This window comes from Mustela erminea, chromosome 18, assembly GCF_009829155.1.
Source record: "Mustela erminea isolate mMusErm1 chromosome 18, mMusErm1.Pri, whole genome shotgun sequence".
NCBI classification, from domain to species: Eukaryota; Metazoa; Chordata; class Mammalia; order Carnivora; family Mustelidae; genus Mustela; species Mustela erminea.
This window is the reverse complement of record NC_045631.1, coordinates 27,469,451-27,489,210: the sequence shown is the minus strand read 5'-3', so window position 1 is coordinate 27,489,210 and position 19,760 is coordinate 27,469,451. Positions and strand designations below refer to the sequence as shown.

General features: G+C 35.0%; 1 protein-coding gene across 1 annotated transcript in view; it reads left to right on the top strand.

The window, feature by feature from the left end:
• The window catches only part of BRIP1 (BRCA1 interacting protein C-terminal helicase 1), a 186,372-nt gene that overhangs the window by 122,231 nt on the left and 44,381 nt on the right, over positions 1 to 19,760 (top strand). The window contains exons 15-16 of the mRNA XM_032321453.1: positions 9,763 to 9,922; positions 10,906 to 11,027. Of these exons, the coding sequence (XP_032177344.1) occupies positions 9,763 to 9,922; positions 10,906 to 11,027 (282 nt within the window). The remainder of the gene's footprint in view (positions 1 to 9,762; positions 9,923 to 10,905; positions 11,028 to 19,760) is intronic.

Sequence of the window (19,760 nt, the reverse complement as noted above, 5' to 3'; positions counted from 1 at the left end):
AAGGCAGCGGCTTAACCCACTGAGCCACCCAGGCGCCCCCGAAAACAGATTCTTAACCAACTAAGCCACCCAGGTGCTCCTTGGCTATTCTTTAAATAAACTTTGTGCGCCCTTCTCACTTTTTTCTCCCACTGGGAGCCCCATATGTATATACTTGTCTGCTTGATGATGTCCTATAAATACCCTAGGCTTTATCCATTCTTTTTCTTTTTTACTTCTCTGGATAATTTTTAATGGCCTGTCTTCAAGTTTGTGGATTCTTTATTTGAGTTAAATCTGCTGTTGAATCTCTTCAGTAAATTTTTCAGTTCAGTTGTTATTTTCTTTAGCTCCAAAATTTCTCTTTGATTCTCTCTTATATTTTCTGTCTCTTTTATAAATTCTCATTTTGCTTATGTATCATTTTCCTGAGCTTGTTGAATATCTTTATGATGGTTATTTTAAATTATTTGTCAGGTAATTTATATACCCCCATTTCTTTATAGTTGATTCCTGGAGTTTATTTCATTCCTTTTTATGTACCCATATTGAAAAAAAAGCAAAACAAAACAGTCTTTCATAGACTGGATTTGGAGCTACGGATTCTGGGGACCACCAAAACCTTTCCTGTGGATGTGTCTTCTAGACTCCTATGTATAAATTCTGAATTAGAGGGATTTTCCTTTTTTTTTTTTAAGAGCTTATAAATCACTTGCTCCCTCTGGTTTTTGTCTGTGGTACTACAGGTTCTCTGGAGTGCTATAAGGCATCTAGCTATAAGGCATCTAGCTTTTGTTTTCCTGCAGCTCCCAGGCTTTTAGAGTTTGTCAGGTCACATCAACTCTTTGAGTCAGGCGGGACAGGAACCAGTCCTTCAGGCAGTGCCAAGCTGGAATGTTATACAACCTAGTCCACTCTTGTCTTCTACCCAGCCAGGGTAGAGACCACCAAGCTACAATACTACTAGTCCTCTGGAGTGGCACCAAGCTACCCACCTCTCTCTTTTGTTCTCAGTGGCCCCCTGGCATTTGGGCATGCTGGGTCTTGTCAGTGCTCTGAGACCGGTGACACAGAAACCACCAGTCCTTCAGGCAGCTTCCTGAAAAAGTACAACATTGGATACATAGTCCAACAGTTTCCTTTCCCTGGAGAAATTGGGAGTTGGGAATTTTCTACCCTTAATTAAGACCTGAGCCAGGGGGCGAAACTATGGGGAAGGAATGCATTCTAGTCTAAACTTTAGCCTTTGTGTTCAGTAGCCCCCATCTCAGCACCATTTCCTGTCAGTACTTAGATTTAGGAAGGACAGAAAACAGTCCTCTGGGTAGCTCCCTTGATAGTCTGTATATTGGATGTATATTTCAGTCTTCTCTCCTTCTTAAGGGAAAAGCCAGGAGTTGGAAGTTTTCCCTGAGTCACACCATGCTGAGCTGGGGAGAGGGACTAAGGCAAATGGTGCCACGAATTTTCCTACCTTCTATGTAGCTGGTTTCATACTCATCTAGGGGCAGGAGCCTCTTAACTGTTTTCCAGATTTCTCACAAAAGTATTTGTTCCATGTATCGTTAAATCAGTATTTCCATGAGGGCAAGGAGGGTTTGTTGATGCATACTTACTGATTTTTAAAGTGGAGATGTGAGTGGATCATGTGGTAAAATTGGTGTTTTGAAAATACTCTGGCTGAAATGTAAAGATGTAAGAGTGATAAGAAACAGGAAATCAGTGAGGAGATTATTGGAGTAGTTTTTCAGGAGATTTTAATAGCTTGGACTGGGGTGTTGGCTTTGGATATGGAGAGATAGTTAGAAGACAAAAATTAAGAGGACTGGTAATAGATTGTACCTGGGCATTGAGGGGGGGAGAGGGAATTGTTAAGGATGACTTAGTGTTCTAGCAAAGGCAACTCAAGGGAATGGCGATATCCTTTATTGAAATAACAAACACTAAAATGTTATAAATTTGGTCTCTTATGAGACATTTCAGGTGCCTTTGAGATATCTAACTGGTGAATTTGACTGTGCTTAAAAATATAGCACATAAAGGAGCAAACTGGGTTGTAGATACAAATTTTGGAGTTTCAGGCCATATTTATTCTGCATCTTTAGGAATGTAATGTTCTCTCATTAGAATGTAAGTGCCATGAAGGCAGGTATCTTTTCTATGATGTTCCCTGCTTTATCCTTAGATTTTTTTTTTTTTTCATGTTTCTGGCACATTGTATGAGCTAAATCTGTTTATTGTTATTTGTTTTATTATCTCCACCCTTCATCCCCATGCCTTGGTATTACTAAAAACATTCAAAAGAAATATATTCTGCTCCATTTTCACAATCATTATGTAATATTTCATACTTACATAAGAGCACATATAATATAGATGTGAGTTATAAAGTATATTTATAAATTAATAAAATGCAAACATCAAAACTGCCACCTAAGAACTAAATATTACTGAGTTTAAAGCTATGTGGATGCCCCTTCTCAATTCCATCTCTTTGCCTACCCCCATAGTGTTAGTCAATGTCCTGAAGTTTGTAATTGCCATTCATTTTTTTAAAAAATGGCCTTACCACATACATGCATATTCCCTAATACATATATATTCCTAAACACTGTTATTTAATTTTGCTTTTTTAAAAAATGGCATGGTATTAGATATAATTTTCTGCCATTTGGTTTTTTTCACTAATCCAGTTATTTTTATTGCTTATCATAATCCATTGTATGACTATGAAATAGTTTATATATTACCTTTAGTAAATATTTTTGTTGTTTCTAGTCTTTTTATGTTCTGCTTTTTAAATAATGCTGATGTTGACATTTCTGTAGAAATTGATATCTGATTTAAAATTTATACAGAAAAGACCTACCAAATTGTTTTTAAATAATTTTTTCCATTTTGTTTCCCTCTTGAACCTAGAAATTGTTCCTCCAAAATTGGAAAATATTTTTCCTCTTTCTGTGTAAATCTTTTTTGTTCTGAAGGCCTTTCTGTTACTATTCATTTCCAGTGAATATATATAATTCCAAGTTTAAAAAATTCATTGATAGGTTCTTTACATATATTATTACATATTTGAAAAGAATCACTATTTTCCATTCAGCACCAAATTCCCCACATATTTGAGCAAGGTTGATGATTCTTTGTTTTTGAGAGAGAGCAAGCAGTGAAGGGGCAAATGGAGTGGGAAAGAGAAAATGTTGAACTTCATTCCACGGCCATAAGATCATGAACTGAACTGAAATCAAGAGTCACACACTTAACTGACCAAGCCACCCAGGCGCCCGTAGAGCAAGGTTGATGATTCTTATAAACTTCAGTCTTCTTTATCCTTACCAATTTTGTCCAGCTCATCTATAAATAGCTAAGAGGGGTACATCGAAATCCTCAGTACTATTTAGTGAATTGGTCAGTTTATCTTTATATTTCTTGTCAACTTTTCTTTTGTATATTTTGAAGCTATGTTTTAAGTGCATGAAGATTCATGACTGTTACCTCTTTTTAGTGGATGTACTTTTTAAGTATATAGAATATATATCTGTTCTAAAACTTTTTGCTTTGAAGTCTATTTTTTATGACTGTGATACACCTGATTGCTTTTGGTATATGCCTTGCATTTCTTTTCCTATAAATTCATTTTTAAGATTTCTATGTGGTTTAATTTTAAGTGTCTCTATTGAACAACAACATATAGATGATTATTTCTTTTTCTCTCTCTACCTCTTCCCTCCCTCCCTACCTCTTTTCCTTTTTTTCCCCAAACAATCTGAGTGTCCAGTTTTAATAAACAAGTTAAATTCATTTGTGTTTGCTTTAAGTCTGGGCATACTTGGACTTATTATTTTGTGCTTTCTTTACCTCTTTTCTCCTTTTGTTTGTCTTATTCAATTAATATGGGTTTTTGTCCTATTCCCCCTAACTTTCCCCCTTCATAGCCCTAGGCAACTTCTAATTTACTTTATGTCCCTATGCATTACCCTTATCTGGAACTTACATATAAATGGGATTATACAATGTGTGGTCTTTTGTGTCTGACATCTTTTGCTTGGTTTAGTTATCCCTTGAAAAGTGCTCTAATCCCCTATGCAGTCAAAAATCTGTGTGTGGGGGCGCCTGGGTGGCTCAGTGGGTTAAGCCGCTGCCTTCGGCTCAGGTCATGATCTCAGGGTCCTGGGATCGAGTCCCGCGTCGGGCTCTCTGCTCAGTGGGGAGCTTGCTTCCCTCTCTCTCTCTCTCTCTGCCTGCCTCTCCGACTACTTGTGATTTCTCTCTGTCAAATAAATAAATAAATAATCTTTAAAAAAAAAAAATCTGTGTGTGTAAATTTTGGCTCCCCCAAAACTTAACTACTAATCACCTACTATTGATGAGAAACCTTACTGATAACATAAACAGTTGATTAACACATATTTTGAATGTTGCATATATTATATATTGCATTCTTAACAATAAGTTAGAGAAAATCATAAAGAGGAGAAAATACATACATGGTGCTGTACTATATTGAAAAAAAACTGTTTATACGTGGACCCATACAGTTAAAACCTTTGTTGCTCAAGGGTCAACTATATATTGTTTTTGAGGTTCATCCATGTTATAGCATGTATCAGTACTTGATTTTTATGATCAAATACTCCACTGCGTGAATATACCATGTTTTATTTATCCATCAATCAATTGAAAGATATTTGGGTTGTTTCTACTTAGGGATATTATGAATAATGCTGCTATGAACATTTATGTACAAGTTTTTGTGTAGCTTTGTTTTCATTTCTCTTGGGTATTATGAATGTAATTGCTGGATCATATGGTAGCTCTATATTTAACCTTTTGAAGAACTATCTGACTTCTTCCCAAAGCACCTGCACCATTTTATATTTTCACTGCACTGTATGAGAGTTCCAGTTCTCTGTATTCTTACCATAAAAATAGATAAAACTGAAAAGCAAATATTTTTTTCCTTTTTCTCTTTTTCTAAATTCTGACCAGGAGCTCTCTTAGTTATGATCAAATTATTTGTCTCTTACGTGCCTCAGCTTTACTTGAATTGCCTAAAATATTTCTCTGAACTTGGCTTGAAATGGTATGGCAGGGGCACCTGGGTGGCTCAGTTGGTTAAGCAAGCAACTCTTGATTTCAGCTCAGGCCTTGCTCTCAGTCATGACTTCAAGCCCTGTGTTGGGCTCCACATTGGCATGGAGCCAATAAATACATACATATATATATTGGGCGTGGAGCCTACTTATAAATGAATGAATGGTATGGTATGGAAATTTGGAAAGGCTGATAGGTGTCAAAGTGCATAAAATTTTTCTGGAAAAATAGTCTTAGCTATGATTGGATAATTAAAATAATTCTTCCTTTTCAATTAAAGCAAATTTAAATGGTTTCTATTTAGGGAAAAAATTTTGTCCTCGTTTTAAAATTTGCATTAACAATGAAGTTTTTCAGCTCTAATGCAAACCTAAAAAAAATATAGCCTATTAGTGTCCCACCTTTTTCCTTTTTGTCCTCTCCTTATTCTCTGAATTATAATATTATGTATAAATCTTATATAGTACCAATTCAGTTTTATTTTTTAAAGATTTTACTTATTTATTTGTCAGAGAGAGAGTGCACAAGCAGGGAAGCAGCAGGCAGAGGGAGAAGCAGGCTCCCTGCTGAGCAAGGAGACCTTTGCAGGACTCTCTCCCAAGACCCTAGGATCATGACCTGAATGAAGACAGATGCTTAACCGACTGAGCCACACAAGCATCCCAACAATTCAGTTTTAAAAATTTAATAGAATTAAAGAGTTTTAGAGCTAGAAGTTCCTTCAGCTATATCACCGAACTTTAAAGCCTTATTTTGCAGATAATTTTTAAAGACCTATTAATATATGACTGTTTGTTTTGTATGTGCCATAAAATTGCCTGAACTGATTGATACAATGCATATTCTACTTTTTAATTGTAATATTCATGATTTATTTATAAATCCTTGGCTGCTTTCATTGTCTATAAGTTTTTGAAGTTCTTAGAATCTAAAAAGTCAGTAGATTGTTTTTTCTTCGTTCATTATAACAAATTTTGAAATTTTGCATGTATTGTCCCTGCTTTGAAATTTTTTTAAACTTGTGTTAGACGTTTTCTAAATCATATGCAACTCTTTGATATTCTGAATTCTTTTTTATGTAATAGGAATGTCTTTGGGGGTAAGTTTATATTGAACCAATTTCTTTGTTCTTTCTGAAACTTGCCTTCTTAAATAGATTTTATGGAATATATTTTGGAATGACCAACTTAGTGATCTTCAAGTAAAGTGAGAGGTATCCATCCAGATTTTAAATGTTAAAAATATATTGTACTGGCAGTTATTATTTCAAGATCAAGGAATCAAAGATGAAAGGCGGTTTTCAGATGACAGAAAACAGTATATCATTGGATTAAGTTGCATTAAGTATCAACAATTATGCAAATTCATGTCACATTTTACTGGTTTTATATCCTTAGGATGTTTATATCTTCTTCTAAACTGCCTATTCAGTAGAGAAATTTAAAGAGATTAATATATTATTCTGAACATTATCAAATTTAAATAGTCTTATCTTTGCATTGAAGTCTCAGTTTGACTCTCCCGCAAACACTGTAGCCCTGAATACTGTTACAAGGTTTTCATACTTCCTAGCACTGATGAGAGACTAACTCAAAAACAGTGCATATTCAAAAAGCAAATTTTAATGGCCAACCCTTGAGGCACTCAAAGTAAGATAGACTTTTAGATTTAATGACTGCCCTACTTTTTTCTTTTTTAACCTAATGACATGGTGTTACAGAGAATTTTTCTTCTTATTAATCAGGGTACCTTGATCACCGTATAATACACAATGAGGTTTTTTACCAGTTAGTGATTTTCTTAGTCTGTTCCAGTTGCTATAATAAATTACCACAGACTTTGTAGTTTATAAACAACAAAAATTTATTTCTCACAGTGCTAGAGGCTGGGATACCCAAGATCAGGTTGGATGACAGCCCTCTTCCTGTTTGGTAGGCAGGGTCTTCTGGCTGTGTCTCATATGGTGGGGATCCCTTTTATAAGAGCACTCATTTCATTCATGAGAGCTCCATGCTCATGACCTAATCACCTTCCAAAGGGCCTATTCATAATACTGTCATCTTTGGGGATTGGGGAGTTCAACGTATGTGTTTTGAGGGAACATAAACATTTATACCATAGTAGTGATAAAAATTTTTATCTTATGATCTTGCTAAATTTAATTCTGAAAATAGATAAGGGTGATGGGGTGCCTGGGTTGTTCAGTCGTTTAAATGTGGGACTCTTGATTTCTCCTCAGGTCACCATCTCAGGATCCTGGGATCAGCCCCTGTCAGGCTCTGAGCTCAGCAGGGAGTCTGCTTTTCTCCTTTTCCTTCTCTCTCTGCCTTTTGCCTGCCCATGTGCATGTTTTCTCTCTCTCTCTCAAATAAATAAAATCTTTATAAAAAAACAAAATCAATAAGGGTGAAATTCTGAGGAAGTAAACCATCTTATAAAATTTAGTTTCTCTTTTCTAGAAAATTTGTGGTAATGCCCTGTTGCTTTCCTACTTTATAATAATTGGTCCATACTGCATGGAACTCTGCATAGAACAAGTGGGTAAAACAGATCAGTTTAAATCATAATAATTTTTAGTACTGGCTTTTGTCTTTTTATTTCAGCTCTTATGTTTATTGTTAACTTCTACTTCCTTTGCATTTACCATTTGATTTTCTTGCTTCTTAAAAAGAATGCTTCAGTAGTGTGTGTGTATATATATACATACATACAATGGAATACTATGCAGCCATCAAAAGAAATGAAATCTTGCCATTTGCAATGATGTGGATGGAACTAGAGGGTATTATCCTTAGTGAAATAAGTCAATTGGAGAAAGACAACTGTCATATGATCTCCCTGATATGAGGAAGTGGAGATGCAATGTGGGGGGTTTGGAGGGTAGGAAAAGAATAAATGAAACAAGATGGGATTGGGAGGGAGACAAACCATAAGATACTCTTAATCTTGCAGAATAAACTGAGGGTTGCTATCGGGAGGGGGGATGGGAGAGGGTGGTGGGGTATGGACATTGGGGGGCGGGTGTGCTGTGGTGAGTGCTGTGAAGTGTGTAAACTTGGCGATTCACAGACCTGTACTCCTGGTGCTAAAAATACATTATATGTTTATAAAAAAAATAAGTAAAAATAAAAAATAAAAAAAGAATGTTTCATTTAATTTCATGTTTTCTAAACAAATACATCTTAAACTGTAAGTATATATCTAACTATTGCCTTTACTGAATCCCATATTTTGAATTGTGGGTGCTTTTCTTATCATTAATATCTGAAGGTTTCCGGAATTCTCTGTTTTTTCTCTTTTAACTATATGGTGTTTGTCTTTTCTAGCTTTTTTTTTTTTTTTTAAATTTATTTATTTGACAGAGATCACAAGTAGGCAGAGGCAGGCGAGAGAGAGAGAGGAGGAAGCAGGCTCCCCGCGGAGCAGAGAGACGGATGCAGGGCTCCATCCCAGGACCTCAGGATCATGACCTGAGCTGAAGGCAGAGGCTGTAACCCACTGAGCCACCCAGGCGCCCCTGTTTTTTCTAGCTTTATTGAGATTAGTTGACATATAACCCATGTGTTCTTTAAGAACACATGTTCAGTTTGTTTGCTGGGTTTTTTTTTTTTTTTTTACCCCACTAACTCTATATTGTTTTTTAATCTAAAGTTACATTGTTACTAGACTCTGTGGTTAATCTGATATTCTTTGAAATTTATTGGAAATTGTTTTTTAATATAGCACATGGTTATCTTTATAAATGTGCTCTTGTGCTTGTATATTTTCTACTTGTTAGAAACCTGAGTCTGTTTATATATTTATTGGATTCTGTTTAATCGGTGATGATCAAATTTTTAAATGGCTTAACTACCTATGGACTAGGTAAAATAATCTTAAAGAATCTTCACTAAAGAATCTTTAGTTGAAGTTCCTAGGTGGTCAGTCTGTTAGGTGTCTGACTTTTGATCTCAGCTCAGGTCTTGATCTCAGGGTTGTGAGTTCAAGCCCTGCATTGGGTTCCTCTCTGGGCATGGAGCCTCCTTCAAAAAAAAAAAAAAGTAAGGAAGCTTTAGGTGGGGATATTAAGGAATTTCACTTTGGGTTTAAAGAGATAACTTAAGGGACGCCTGGGTGGCTCAGTTGGTTAAGCAGCTGCCTTCGGCTCGGGTCATGATCCCAGCCTCCTGGGATCGAGTCCCACGTAGGGCTCCTTGCTCAGCAGGGAGCCTGCTTCTCCCTCTGCCTCTGCCTGCCATTCTGTCTGCCTGTGCTCCCTCTCTCTGTAAAATAAATAAATAAAATCTTAAAAAAAAAAAAGAGATAACAAAATTTATCAACTTTGACAGAAGTCATTTTTTTCTGCTTTTGAAATCCCAAGATAGCAATCATAGAAGTAGTAGTAGCAAAAGCAGCAACAGCAGCAGTAATTTAGTAGTAATAGAAATGGTGGCAGTTAACTTTTACGGAGCTCTTACTATCTGCCAGGCATCATCATTCAGAGCTATCTAAATTAGTTAATGAATTTAACCCAATAACGACTCTATGACATATTCTTGTTTTTCTCATTTTATAGATGAGAAAAGTAAAATGAAGAAAGGTTAATTTGCTTACCATAGTCACATTGTTGTCACATTCTCTTTCAACAAACAAGGTAAGTTTGTTCATTTGGACACAAAACAAGTTCATTTTTTTCTTTCTCCTTTTCAGTTATTAGAAAAGTTAAAAGAACGTTGGCTCTACACTGGTTTATGGCATAATCTAGAGTTGGTGAAGACAGTCATTGTAGAACCTCAGGGAGGAGAAAAAACTGATTTTGATGAATTACTGCAGGTGTACTATGATGCAATCAAGTGCAAAGGCGAGAAAGGTAAATGGAAATTATTTGATGGTCAATGAAACAGTATTTTTATCATAAAGTAAGAAGTTGATGCTGTCAGAATTTTATGTTATCTTTTTTTATGAATTGCACTTAATAGAAAAATTATACTTTATAATCTGGTTGAGAAGAAAATAAGGTGAAAAGATTCTGTTATTTGGAGCTGTTCTCCTATGAATATTTTCATTTGGAGATGCCAGGTCAACTTTAAGAAACAGTGTATATTTAGGTAAAGAAGACATTTAGTATAGTCTTCCTTGCACTACCTAAAATGTTTTGTGAAAGAGGGTGGACAGAGAATGCATAAATATCTTCCTTACTAGCCAGATGAACCCTACACTTTGATGCAACTAAATGTACTTTATGCTTACATTCTATTACATAAGATGAAATTGAGATTTCAAAACATAGCTGAAGGCTCAATTTCAAATTTAGCAAATGTCCATAAAAAAGTTTGACAGGAAGAGCTAATAGTAATAACTTATGAACAGTGTACCATCTTAAAGATGCTACAACATAATTGTCAATATTGTCAGCATGATGATATTATACACAATGTTCTTTAGGTTTTAAATGTTTTCCAATATAATATTAGATTCAATGTGATATATAGTACAAACTAGAATTCTTTAAATCATTCTGAAAACTTTACATTCTCGTGGTAAAAGTAGTGATTGCAATTTCACTATTTTAAAGATAAAACAATGCCTGATTGCTTAGTTCATCTGCAAGTTAATAATACTCTGATGTGGCTTTTCTGTGTATGTTATCTGGGAATACACAGTTTGTAGATTTATTTGGTACCAGAAATGTAATTTTGTGTCCATTTTAAAACTTTATCTCATCATGGTTTTTTATTTGATTCTTTTAAAGTTGCTATTATTACTTAATTAGATCTTTTCAAAATGACAACAATAAGCAGCTTTGGGGAATTTTGGGTGTGCTTTTTAAAACTTTATTTTTTGTTGCTTAAGATGGAGCCCTCTTGGTAGCAGTTTGTCGTGGTAAAGTGAGCGAGGGTCTGGATTTCTCAGATGACAATGCCCGTGCTGTCATAACAATAGGGATTCCTTTTCCAAATGTGAAAGATCTACAGGTAGGCCAGCAAACCTTAAGTTTTGTGTATCACAGAAATTGTTGATTTTAAGTTTTTATTTAAGTTCCATTTAGTTAATGTACAGTGTAATATTAGTTTTAGGTGCTGAAGTTCTTGAATATTATGTAAAGTTAATTGTATTTTTTTGTGTGTGTGTGTATCCTCAGATATTTTAATGCTCTGGTGATTCAGAATGAGTGAGAAAGGTTTAGTAGACATGGATTTATTTTATTTTTTTTTAAACCTTTAGTAATTTATCATTTGATTTATTTTTAATCTTTTTTAAAAGATTTTATTTATTTGACAGAGAGAGAGACATAGTGTGAGAGGTAACACAAGTAGGGGGAGTGGGAGAGGGAGTAGCAGGCTTCCTGCTGAGCAGGGAACCTGACGTGGGGGTCAATCACAGGACCCTGGGATCACGATCTGAGCTGAAGGCAGATGCTTAAGACTGAGTCACCCAGGTGCCCAGATTTATTTTATTTTTAACTTACATTATCTTTTGCTCAATAAGAGTGATTTTCAAAGTGATCCAACCCAGGAGTATCAATCAGTATCACCCGGGAACTTGATAGAAATACACATTTTCTAGGCTCCATCCAGACCAACTGAATCAGAAGCTGTGGAGGTGGAGCCCAGCAATTTGTGTTTTATAAAGCTCTTAGTCATAGACTTACAAGGGTCCCCCAGAGAATTCTAGAATTCTAGGACTCTTTCTTTATTTCCCTTCTCTCAGTACCATACACTGCCCTGCTTATTTCAGTGATTTAGCTGCTCCAAAATCTGACATCTTGCATCGCAGCTTGGCAGGACAATCATACTCTGCTTGTACTTCAGTGTTCTAGATACAATTGTCAGGAAATTATATGTAGGAAAACAGCTGAGAATCATGGAGTTCACCTAACGGATTTCCCTTATCTCTGAGATTATGGTCTTATGCAGTGGGAGGGACATTCCCAAACCAGTTCTTCTATCTTGGCCAAAAACAGGAGTTTTGCTTCATTATCACTAATTGTTTACTAAACATATTTGAAAAATTATCTGTAGCAATAATTTGAAGCCTAAGGTGATGTTATTTTCCATCAGAAAGGATTTTCTTTTATTTCCTACTGGAATTTGAAGGTGCCAGCAATCTGAGACCAAGACTTAAGGTTTTCTGGCCATTTAGCTGACTAGAATGAGTATAATTTATATCCCTCCTCCTAGGATACAACCCGTTAGGGTCTCATACCAAAGCAAGAATTCTTTCCCCGGACAGTTATCTTATTTATTGTTAATACTTTAGTAGACACTGTGAATTATATAATATTGACAGTAATAAATAGTATTTCTCTGGTTAGCTCCTACACTTCCCTAAGCTCTAGATCTCTTCAAAATTTCTGAAAGTCCTCAGGAGGTATCTAATCCTTTCAGGGTGCACTGACTTTGGTGGCTTCCACTACCTTTCTTCAGCCACTAGGGTTTCCATTGCGAGTGCTGATGACCATGCCCAGGGCTTCTGTTCTGAAATGATTAATACTGCTTCTCACTATAGCTACTGATGAAATAGTTGACATCTACTCAAGAAAACTGTATTGTTTTCTTTCTTTGCGGCTTTTGTTGCCACATTCCATTGAAGCTGAGGGCTGCTGATGGCACTGCTACTGTCGGTGTTACTGTCTCTCTTTGATGTCTTATCATTTTACCTGGGTCCTGTATCATTGCATTAATGCTCTTTTGTTAGAGTGGAGAAAATCCCTTTCCCTTCTTTGTACCACACATTCTCCCAATGTCTTAAATATATTTATAGTTTCCCTAAAACTAGCTCCTTCAATTTATGCTTATATCTTCTCTTTTTCTTGGACCTATATAGGAGTCCTTGAGGACCCCAGAAGGAGATAACTTTTTGGCAATAATATGTTGTACTAAATATTATACTCACAAAATAGCAAGGCCTGAAAAGAATCATTCACATAAAACTCATAATAGTGATTACACCTGAGAAGAGAAAGAAAATGGTATTGGAGTGGTTATCAAATGGGACTTTAACTTTTTCTATAATAATTGTTTTAGTAGAAAATAAATTTTAAGAGAATGTGGTGAGAATAAAGATATTTACTATGTCATTCTTTGAAAAAAATTAAATTTAAATAAAATGTTACTTGTAAAGAAAAAAATTACATTTACCTTCTACTTTCTCTGCCCTCACTCCCAGCAACTGTGATTATGGGCATTGTTATTGCACTAGTGTTGTGATCGTAATTCTCTCTTTCCTCAGAATTAGTTCTTCTCAGGCACCTTCTCATACCATCATAGAAAAAATTCAGAGATGACCTGCTCTGACATTCCTCAGTAATGGTCTTGCTTGTCACAGTTCTGCTTATCTGAATTGTAATGGCTGTAGTTATGTAAAACAGCAGAACAACAGAAGCTCCAATGAGATCTGGGTGCAGAGGAGGAGGGTAGTTCTAAAGAAGTTTCCCTTGTGGTTCGTGAGACAGGTGAGTAGAGTAGACCCAAAAGTAGCCCAAACTGCAGGGACAAGGGACAGATAAAGAGGAAAATTCTTCATTGGCAATATCAGATGTAAGAGAAGTATATTTCCTGTTGCCTTATGTCTAGATCAACTCTTCCTGTGAAACAAACAATTGTAAAACATAGTGGATTAAAACAATAATCATTTATTATGAATCACATATCTGTTGGTGGGGAGTAGTAGCTGGGTGGTAGATGATCTGAGCTGGGCCTGAGTAAGCCCCTCTGCCGATTTCTACTGGGCTTAGTCACCGTACTATAGTTTCACCAATGTAGGTTTGGCCCAGTTGGGTCAGCTCTGCTCCGCATGTATCCCATCCTTTGTGTACCAGCAGACTAGCCAGAACATGTTACCATGTTTTATACTTTCGCAGAGATATAAGAGGGCAGGCTTGATTGAGCGAGCACTTTCTGAACACCTACTTATATCATATCTACTAACCTATTGCCCAAAGCATGTCATATGCCTAAGTCCAAAGTCAGGAGCAATAGGAGAGGTGTGGGTATTTTCTATGAAATGTGGAAAAGGACTTAGAGGCAAGACTCTAAAAAGGAGTTTTGCCTTTTTTTATAACTAAAGGATATTTGCAAGGCATCCATTTGAAAGACTGTGTTTAGAAGCTTTTAAAAGTATAGGTATGTAATTTTATTATAATCAGGAAGGCCTTTTATCATTTGGAAATTATTAGAATATAGCCATCAATATCCGAAATACCTGAATATCTGAAATAAATCAGAGTACTATTATGGCTGATTTCTTAAGATTCATAAATGATACAATAAATTATTTGGAATAAAAAAATAGAAATCAAATTTATAAATATGCTATATTTATTTATATATTAATTTATGAATGTAAATTAACATAGAAATAGAAAAGTTTGATAATTAAGTCCACTTTATTTTTTTGTTTTTGTTTTTGCCTGTGCTTTTGCTGTCATATTTAGGAAACTATTGCCAAATCCAGGCCATGCAGATTTGAACATTTTCTTCGAAAACTTTCATAGTTGGAGCTCTGAAATTTAGATATTTGGTTCAATTTTGAGTAAATTTTTGTATATGATATAAAATAAGGGTCTAATTTCCTTGTATCTGAAACGAGTCTCTTGTTCACACCGTATAGTTTGTATAGTTCGATCATGTTTTTTTAATTCATTTAGCCAAATTCTGCCTTTCAGCTGTAGAGTTTAAACTATTTACAAAGTAGTTACTGATAAGAAGGGACTTGGTTCTACTGTTCAACTGTTTTCTGTGCTTTGTGTTCTTCAGTTGCTTCATTATTACCCTGTTTTGTATCTAGTTGTTTTTTCTTTCTTTCTTTCTCTTTCTTTCTTTCTTTCTTTCTTTCTTTCTTTCTTTCTTTTTTATTTCTTTCTTTTTTTTTTTTTAAGATTTTATTTATTTGACAGACAGAGATCACAAGTAGGTAGAGAGACAGGCAGAGAGAGGGGGGGAAGCAGGCTCTCTGCTGAGCAGCACCCTGAAATCATGACCTGAGCCAAAGGCAGAGGCTTTAACCCACTGAGCCACCCAGGCGTCTCTCTAGTTGTTTTTTCATTGAGTACTATTTTGATCCCCTTTGACCCCCATTTTTTAGTTATTTTCTTAATATTTACTGGAGATTACAAGTAACATCCTTAATCTCTGTCCTTCTCTTCTTTTATTTTACTGTCTGGATTGCAATTTTTATACATTGTATGCCTGTTAACATAATTTATAATTATTGTTTTATACATTTACCTTTTAAATCATGTAGGAAAAAAAAGAAATTACAAACTAAAAACATGTAGGAAAAAAAAGAATTACAAACTAAAAACATAATAATACTGGCTTTATATTTACCTACATAGTCCTCTTTACCAGTGTCCTTTATTACTTCCTAAAGCATATTCTATACTCCCCTCCTCATATTTCAGTGCTTATAAATATGGTTTATAATGTGTTACATGATGTACGTCAAGGATTAGGATAATTTCTTTGTGTTTCTATAATTAAAATAATGCCTTGCAATGTAGTAGGTATTCAATAAATGTTGATTTTTTAAAATAAAAATGTTGATTTAATTAATGACTAAATGTAAACCTATTAACGTAATATTGCCATACTCTTGTTTTCTGTAAAATGAGATGAAGGACTAAATGATTTCTGTAAATGGCTCTTCCAAAACTGAAACAGTTTTTCAGATTACTGGACTACAAATTAGGATTTGATAGTTTGTTTGTTTTTTTAATGTTAATACTTAGTCTGTCATACGAAAATAAGTAGAAGTTATTTGTATTGAAAACCTTAAATATTCTAGCTTTTGGAAATAAAACAACCTATTTCTACATTGTTTTCTCTTTTGTTTCATTTGAATTCATATTTGAAGGTTAAGATCAGTGTCAGAGTTAGAAAAGTGATCTGAATAGGGGAAAGAGCAATGACATTAATTTTATGATACTAAAAGGTTTTTTTCTTAAATTTGAGACACAGATTATGGAAGTAAAAAATTAATACAGTTTAAAATACTGACTTAAGACTCTTATAGTCTCAGTTGCAGAGTTTGGCTTTTAGAGAAGCAGGAAAATGTATGTTAGAGCCAAAAATATGACTTCTTTGGCTGTGACCAGGATTTCCTCTTCCCACCTTGGGGACTAGAAAGTAGAGGTAGGAAAATTTCATTTTGGAGCCAAGTGTGACTTGTTTAGTTCAAGTCATAATTTATTGCACACACCTCAGGGACCTGAAAATAAAGAAACCCACTATGAAATGTTGATAATGGGCCACTCTGAAGGGCAAGCATTAAGCTAACTTTCCCGGTGAGGATTTTTTTTCACTTCCACCTTTCCCAGATGCTTCTGATCATTCTTTAAGGACATACTTAATCGTGTAATAGTTAAAAAGAAAACTTTCTGTGCACTAAACCATAGTATTTGAAAGAGAAGAAAATGAAGCAAGACCTTTATGTGATTAGATGTTGGTGAAAAAATATAACTAAAAGTTGTTTTCTTTTAATGCAATTAAGTCACAGTATAACAAGGCTCCCATTTAATGGATATCTAAAGCAAATCCTTTGACCAATTCGTATGATCTAAAAACTACAAAAGCCTTCAACTTTATAATTCAGGCATATACATCTCAAATTGGCATGGTTATAATTTATGAAACATTATAAGGTACAATATTTAGATTTTAAAATTGCATCTTATTTATATTCCCTACCATAGTTTGGTAGTATATAGAAATATTTTCTGTTCATGAGTGTTGTACCTTTACTTCCCTGTGGAAAATTCATAAAAATGACAAATAGCTAAAAATTTTTGTACTTTAAAGATGCTCAGGTGGTATGTTAGATTTTTATAATTGGTTTCATAAAATTTGATGATAATATTCAATAACAAGTGCTCTTACAATGATTAAAATAACTTAAGATAATAAATTTTATTTTTTGTGTTATTTTTCTTTTAATATAGTATAGAGGGTGATCTGGTTATCTTAGTATTGACATACAATAACTACTATTTTTTTGTTGTTTAGGAAATTTCTCTTAGCTTTGAAGGTACTGAGCTATTTGAGTTTATTTAATCAATTTTGGAAAATTACATTCATGATTGAAAAATGCAAGCATGTTAAATTATGTTATTGACTTAAAACAGATACATATAAATTTATAGTCTTCTCATACATTCTTGATGTTTTATAAATTTCAGGGAAGGGCTGTTATCTTTGCTTACCCCAGAAGATAACAACATTAATAAAATAGAATGCACATTAAACCACATTCAGCCAGTGTTTTTTTTTTTTTAAACAGTTTCTTTTTTTTTTTTTTTTAAGATTTTATTTATTTATTTGACAGAGAGAAATCACAAGTAGATGGAGAGGCAGGCAGAGAGAGAGAGAGAGAGTGAAGCAGGCTCCCCGCTAAGCAGAGAGCCCGATGTGGGACTCGATCCCAGGACCCCGAGATCATGACCTGAGCCGAAGGCAGCAGCTTAACCCACTGAGCCACCCAGGCGCCCCTCAGCCAGTGTTTTTAAGTGTCAAAATATTATTAGATGATAGCCATATATGAATTCTTAAATCTGACATTTCTTTTTAAGGAGAATGATGTTGATTTTTCATTATTCTTATTTTTACAGCAGTGTGTATATTCATCAGTAGATAAATGAAGGCAGAATGTAAGGGGCTATAGTATATCAAGACAAACTTGATTTCAGAAACCATTCTTAGTAATTTTAAGTAGACTTATATATTCCTTTTGTATCACTTTCATTATTGTGTTGATGATCTTGAGTATTGTAGCATTTATTCATTCATTCATTCATTCATATAATAAGCTTGTACTAAGAGCCTAACATGTACTAAATATAGTAGGTACAAAAATGAACATGATGCTATCTCTACACTACTGAAGTCTGTAATTTAGTAAAGGACCTTAATGTGTAACACAATGTTTTGGTGGGATTGAATCTGGGTATTCAGATGCTTACAGAAAGTGAAATTGAGCAACACTTTCCACCTGTCATCCAGATATCCATTTACTTTGATTTGCCTAAAATAGATGAAGGAGACATCTCTTATCTACAAAGAGATGGAAACATAAAAACATTTTATAAGGTGGATTGGCCTCATCAAAGGCCAGATTACAAGACTATTCAGATTTTTAAGACTATTCAGGATAACGAAAAAACCATCTTTTGAATAAATGCCTCAAGGGCCAAATACTTTAATAGACTGATGACACAGTGATCCACTACACAGGTTATAGACCCTTGTGTCATGGAATTTACAGTTTAGCAAGGAAGAGTGACATAGAAGTAATAAACAGTTGTTTACAGTTGTGATAAAGGCTGTAAGAAAAAGTCACAAAACTATGAGAATGTATAACAGGATCCTGACCTGGTCTTTGGGGGTAAAGAAAGACTTCCTGAGGAAGTGCTATTTAAGCTGACATGGGAAAGAAGGCTAGGAGTTATATAGGTGAGCAGAATGGTTAAGAATATTCTCAACAGAGACCCCCTGGGGATAAAAATATATTATATGTTTATAACAAATTTAAAAAAAAAAGAATATTCTTGGGACGCCTGGGTGGCTCAGTTGGTTAAGCAGCTGCCTTCGGCTCAGGTCATGATCCCAGCGTCCTGGGATCGAGTCCCACATCGGGCTCCTTGCTCCGCAGGGAGCCTGCTTCTCCCTCTGACTCTGCCTGCCACTCTCTGCCTGTGCTTGCGCTCTCTCGCTCTCTCGCTCTCTCTCTCTGACAAATAAATAAAATCTTAAAAAAAAAAAAAAAAAGAATATTCTCAACAGAGAGAGTAGACTATGCTAAGACCCTAAAGGTATGAAAGAAGATAAGCAGTTTCTAGGAATTGAAAGAAACTAAGTTAGAAAGTGAGTTGGGGAGAATGGCATGTGAATAGAGGCTGGGAGAGGTATTAAGGAGCCAAATCATTTAGGACCCTGTATGCCATTTTAAAGATTTGAGACTATTCTAAGCCAAGGGAAATTCTAAGCTATCCTGTGGGAAACCAGATCCGGGAATAGAGCCTGAGGTCAGAGTGTGGTTGAGTTCTAGTTATAGTGTAGCATCTGATACAGAAACCCACCTGGATCTAGCTCCGATAATAACATGTGGTTACCCAGGGGAAATGGCTGTATATATAAACTTAAGGGGCTGTAATACTAAACTCCCAACATTTAGGAGTCCAGCAACTTGCTGTTGGAAGCACTTAGGCCAAAGCACAGATATGGAAGAAAAACCATGTCACCTCTGAAGGTCTAGAATGAGTTGTTACTTAAAACATTTTTTTTCCTCCTCAGTACACTATTTTCCCCCAGCTTTTTAAACAAAGGATAGTTTGGCCAAAGTATTATTAAAGTAGGTTGTAAGTTTATCTTGAAATAATAAAATTAAAATCTAGTTTTAAATCTAATTATGCCATCTAGGTTGACAATTTGTAATTTGCCTTGAACAGTGAAAGCGGAGATAACCAAACCTTTGTTCTCATCCCTTCTGAGAAACAAACATAAAAACACTAAAATAAATGGCTGAGGTATTTTTAATTCTTAAATTTAAAAAAATTCCCGTATTTCTTAAAGGAATGTTTTGGGATCAGGAGAGGAAACATTTAAAAATCACAAAATTTTAAGCAAGTTTCATGAACCTTTTTCCTTCTTTTTCTCCCAGTAGTCATGTTATTCTCATTCCACGGTGGTGGGGGGGAGCCATGCCTAACTATG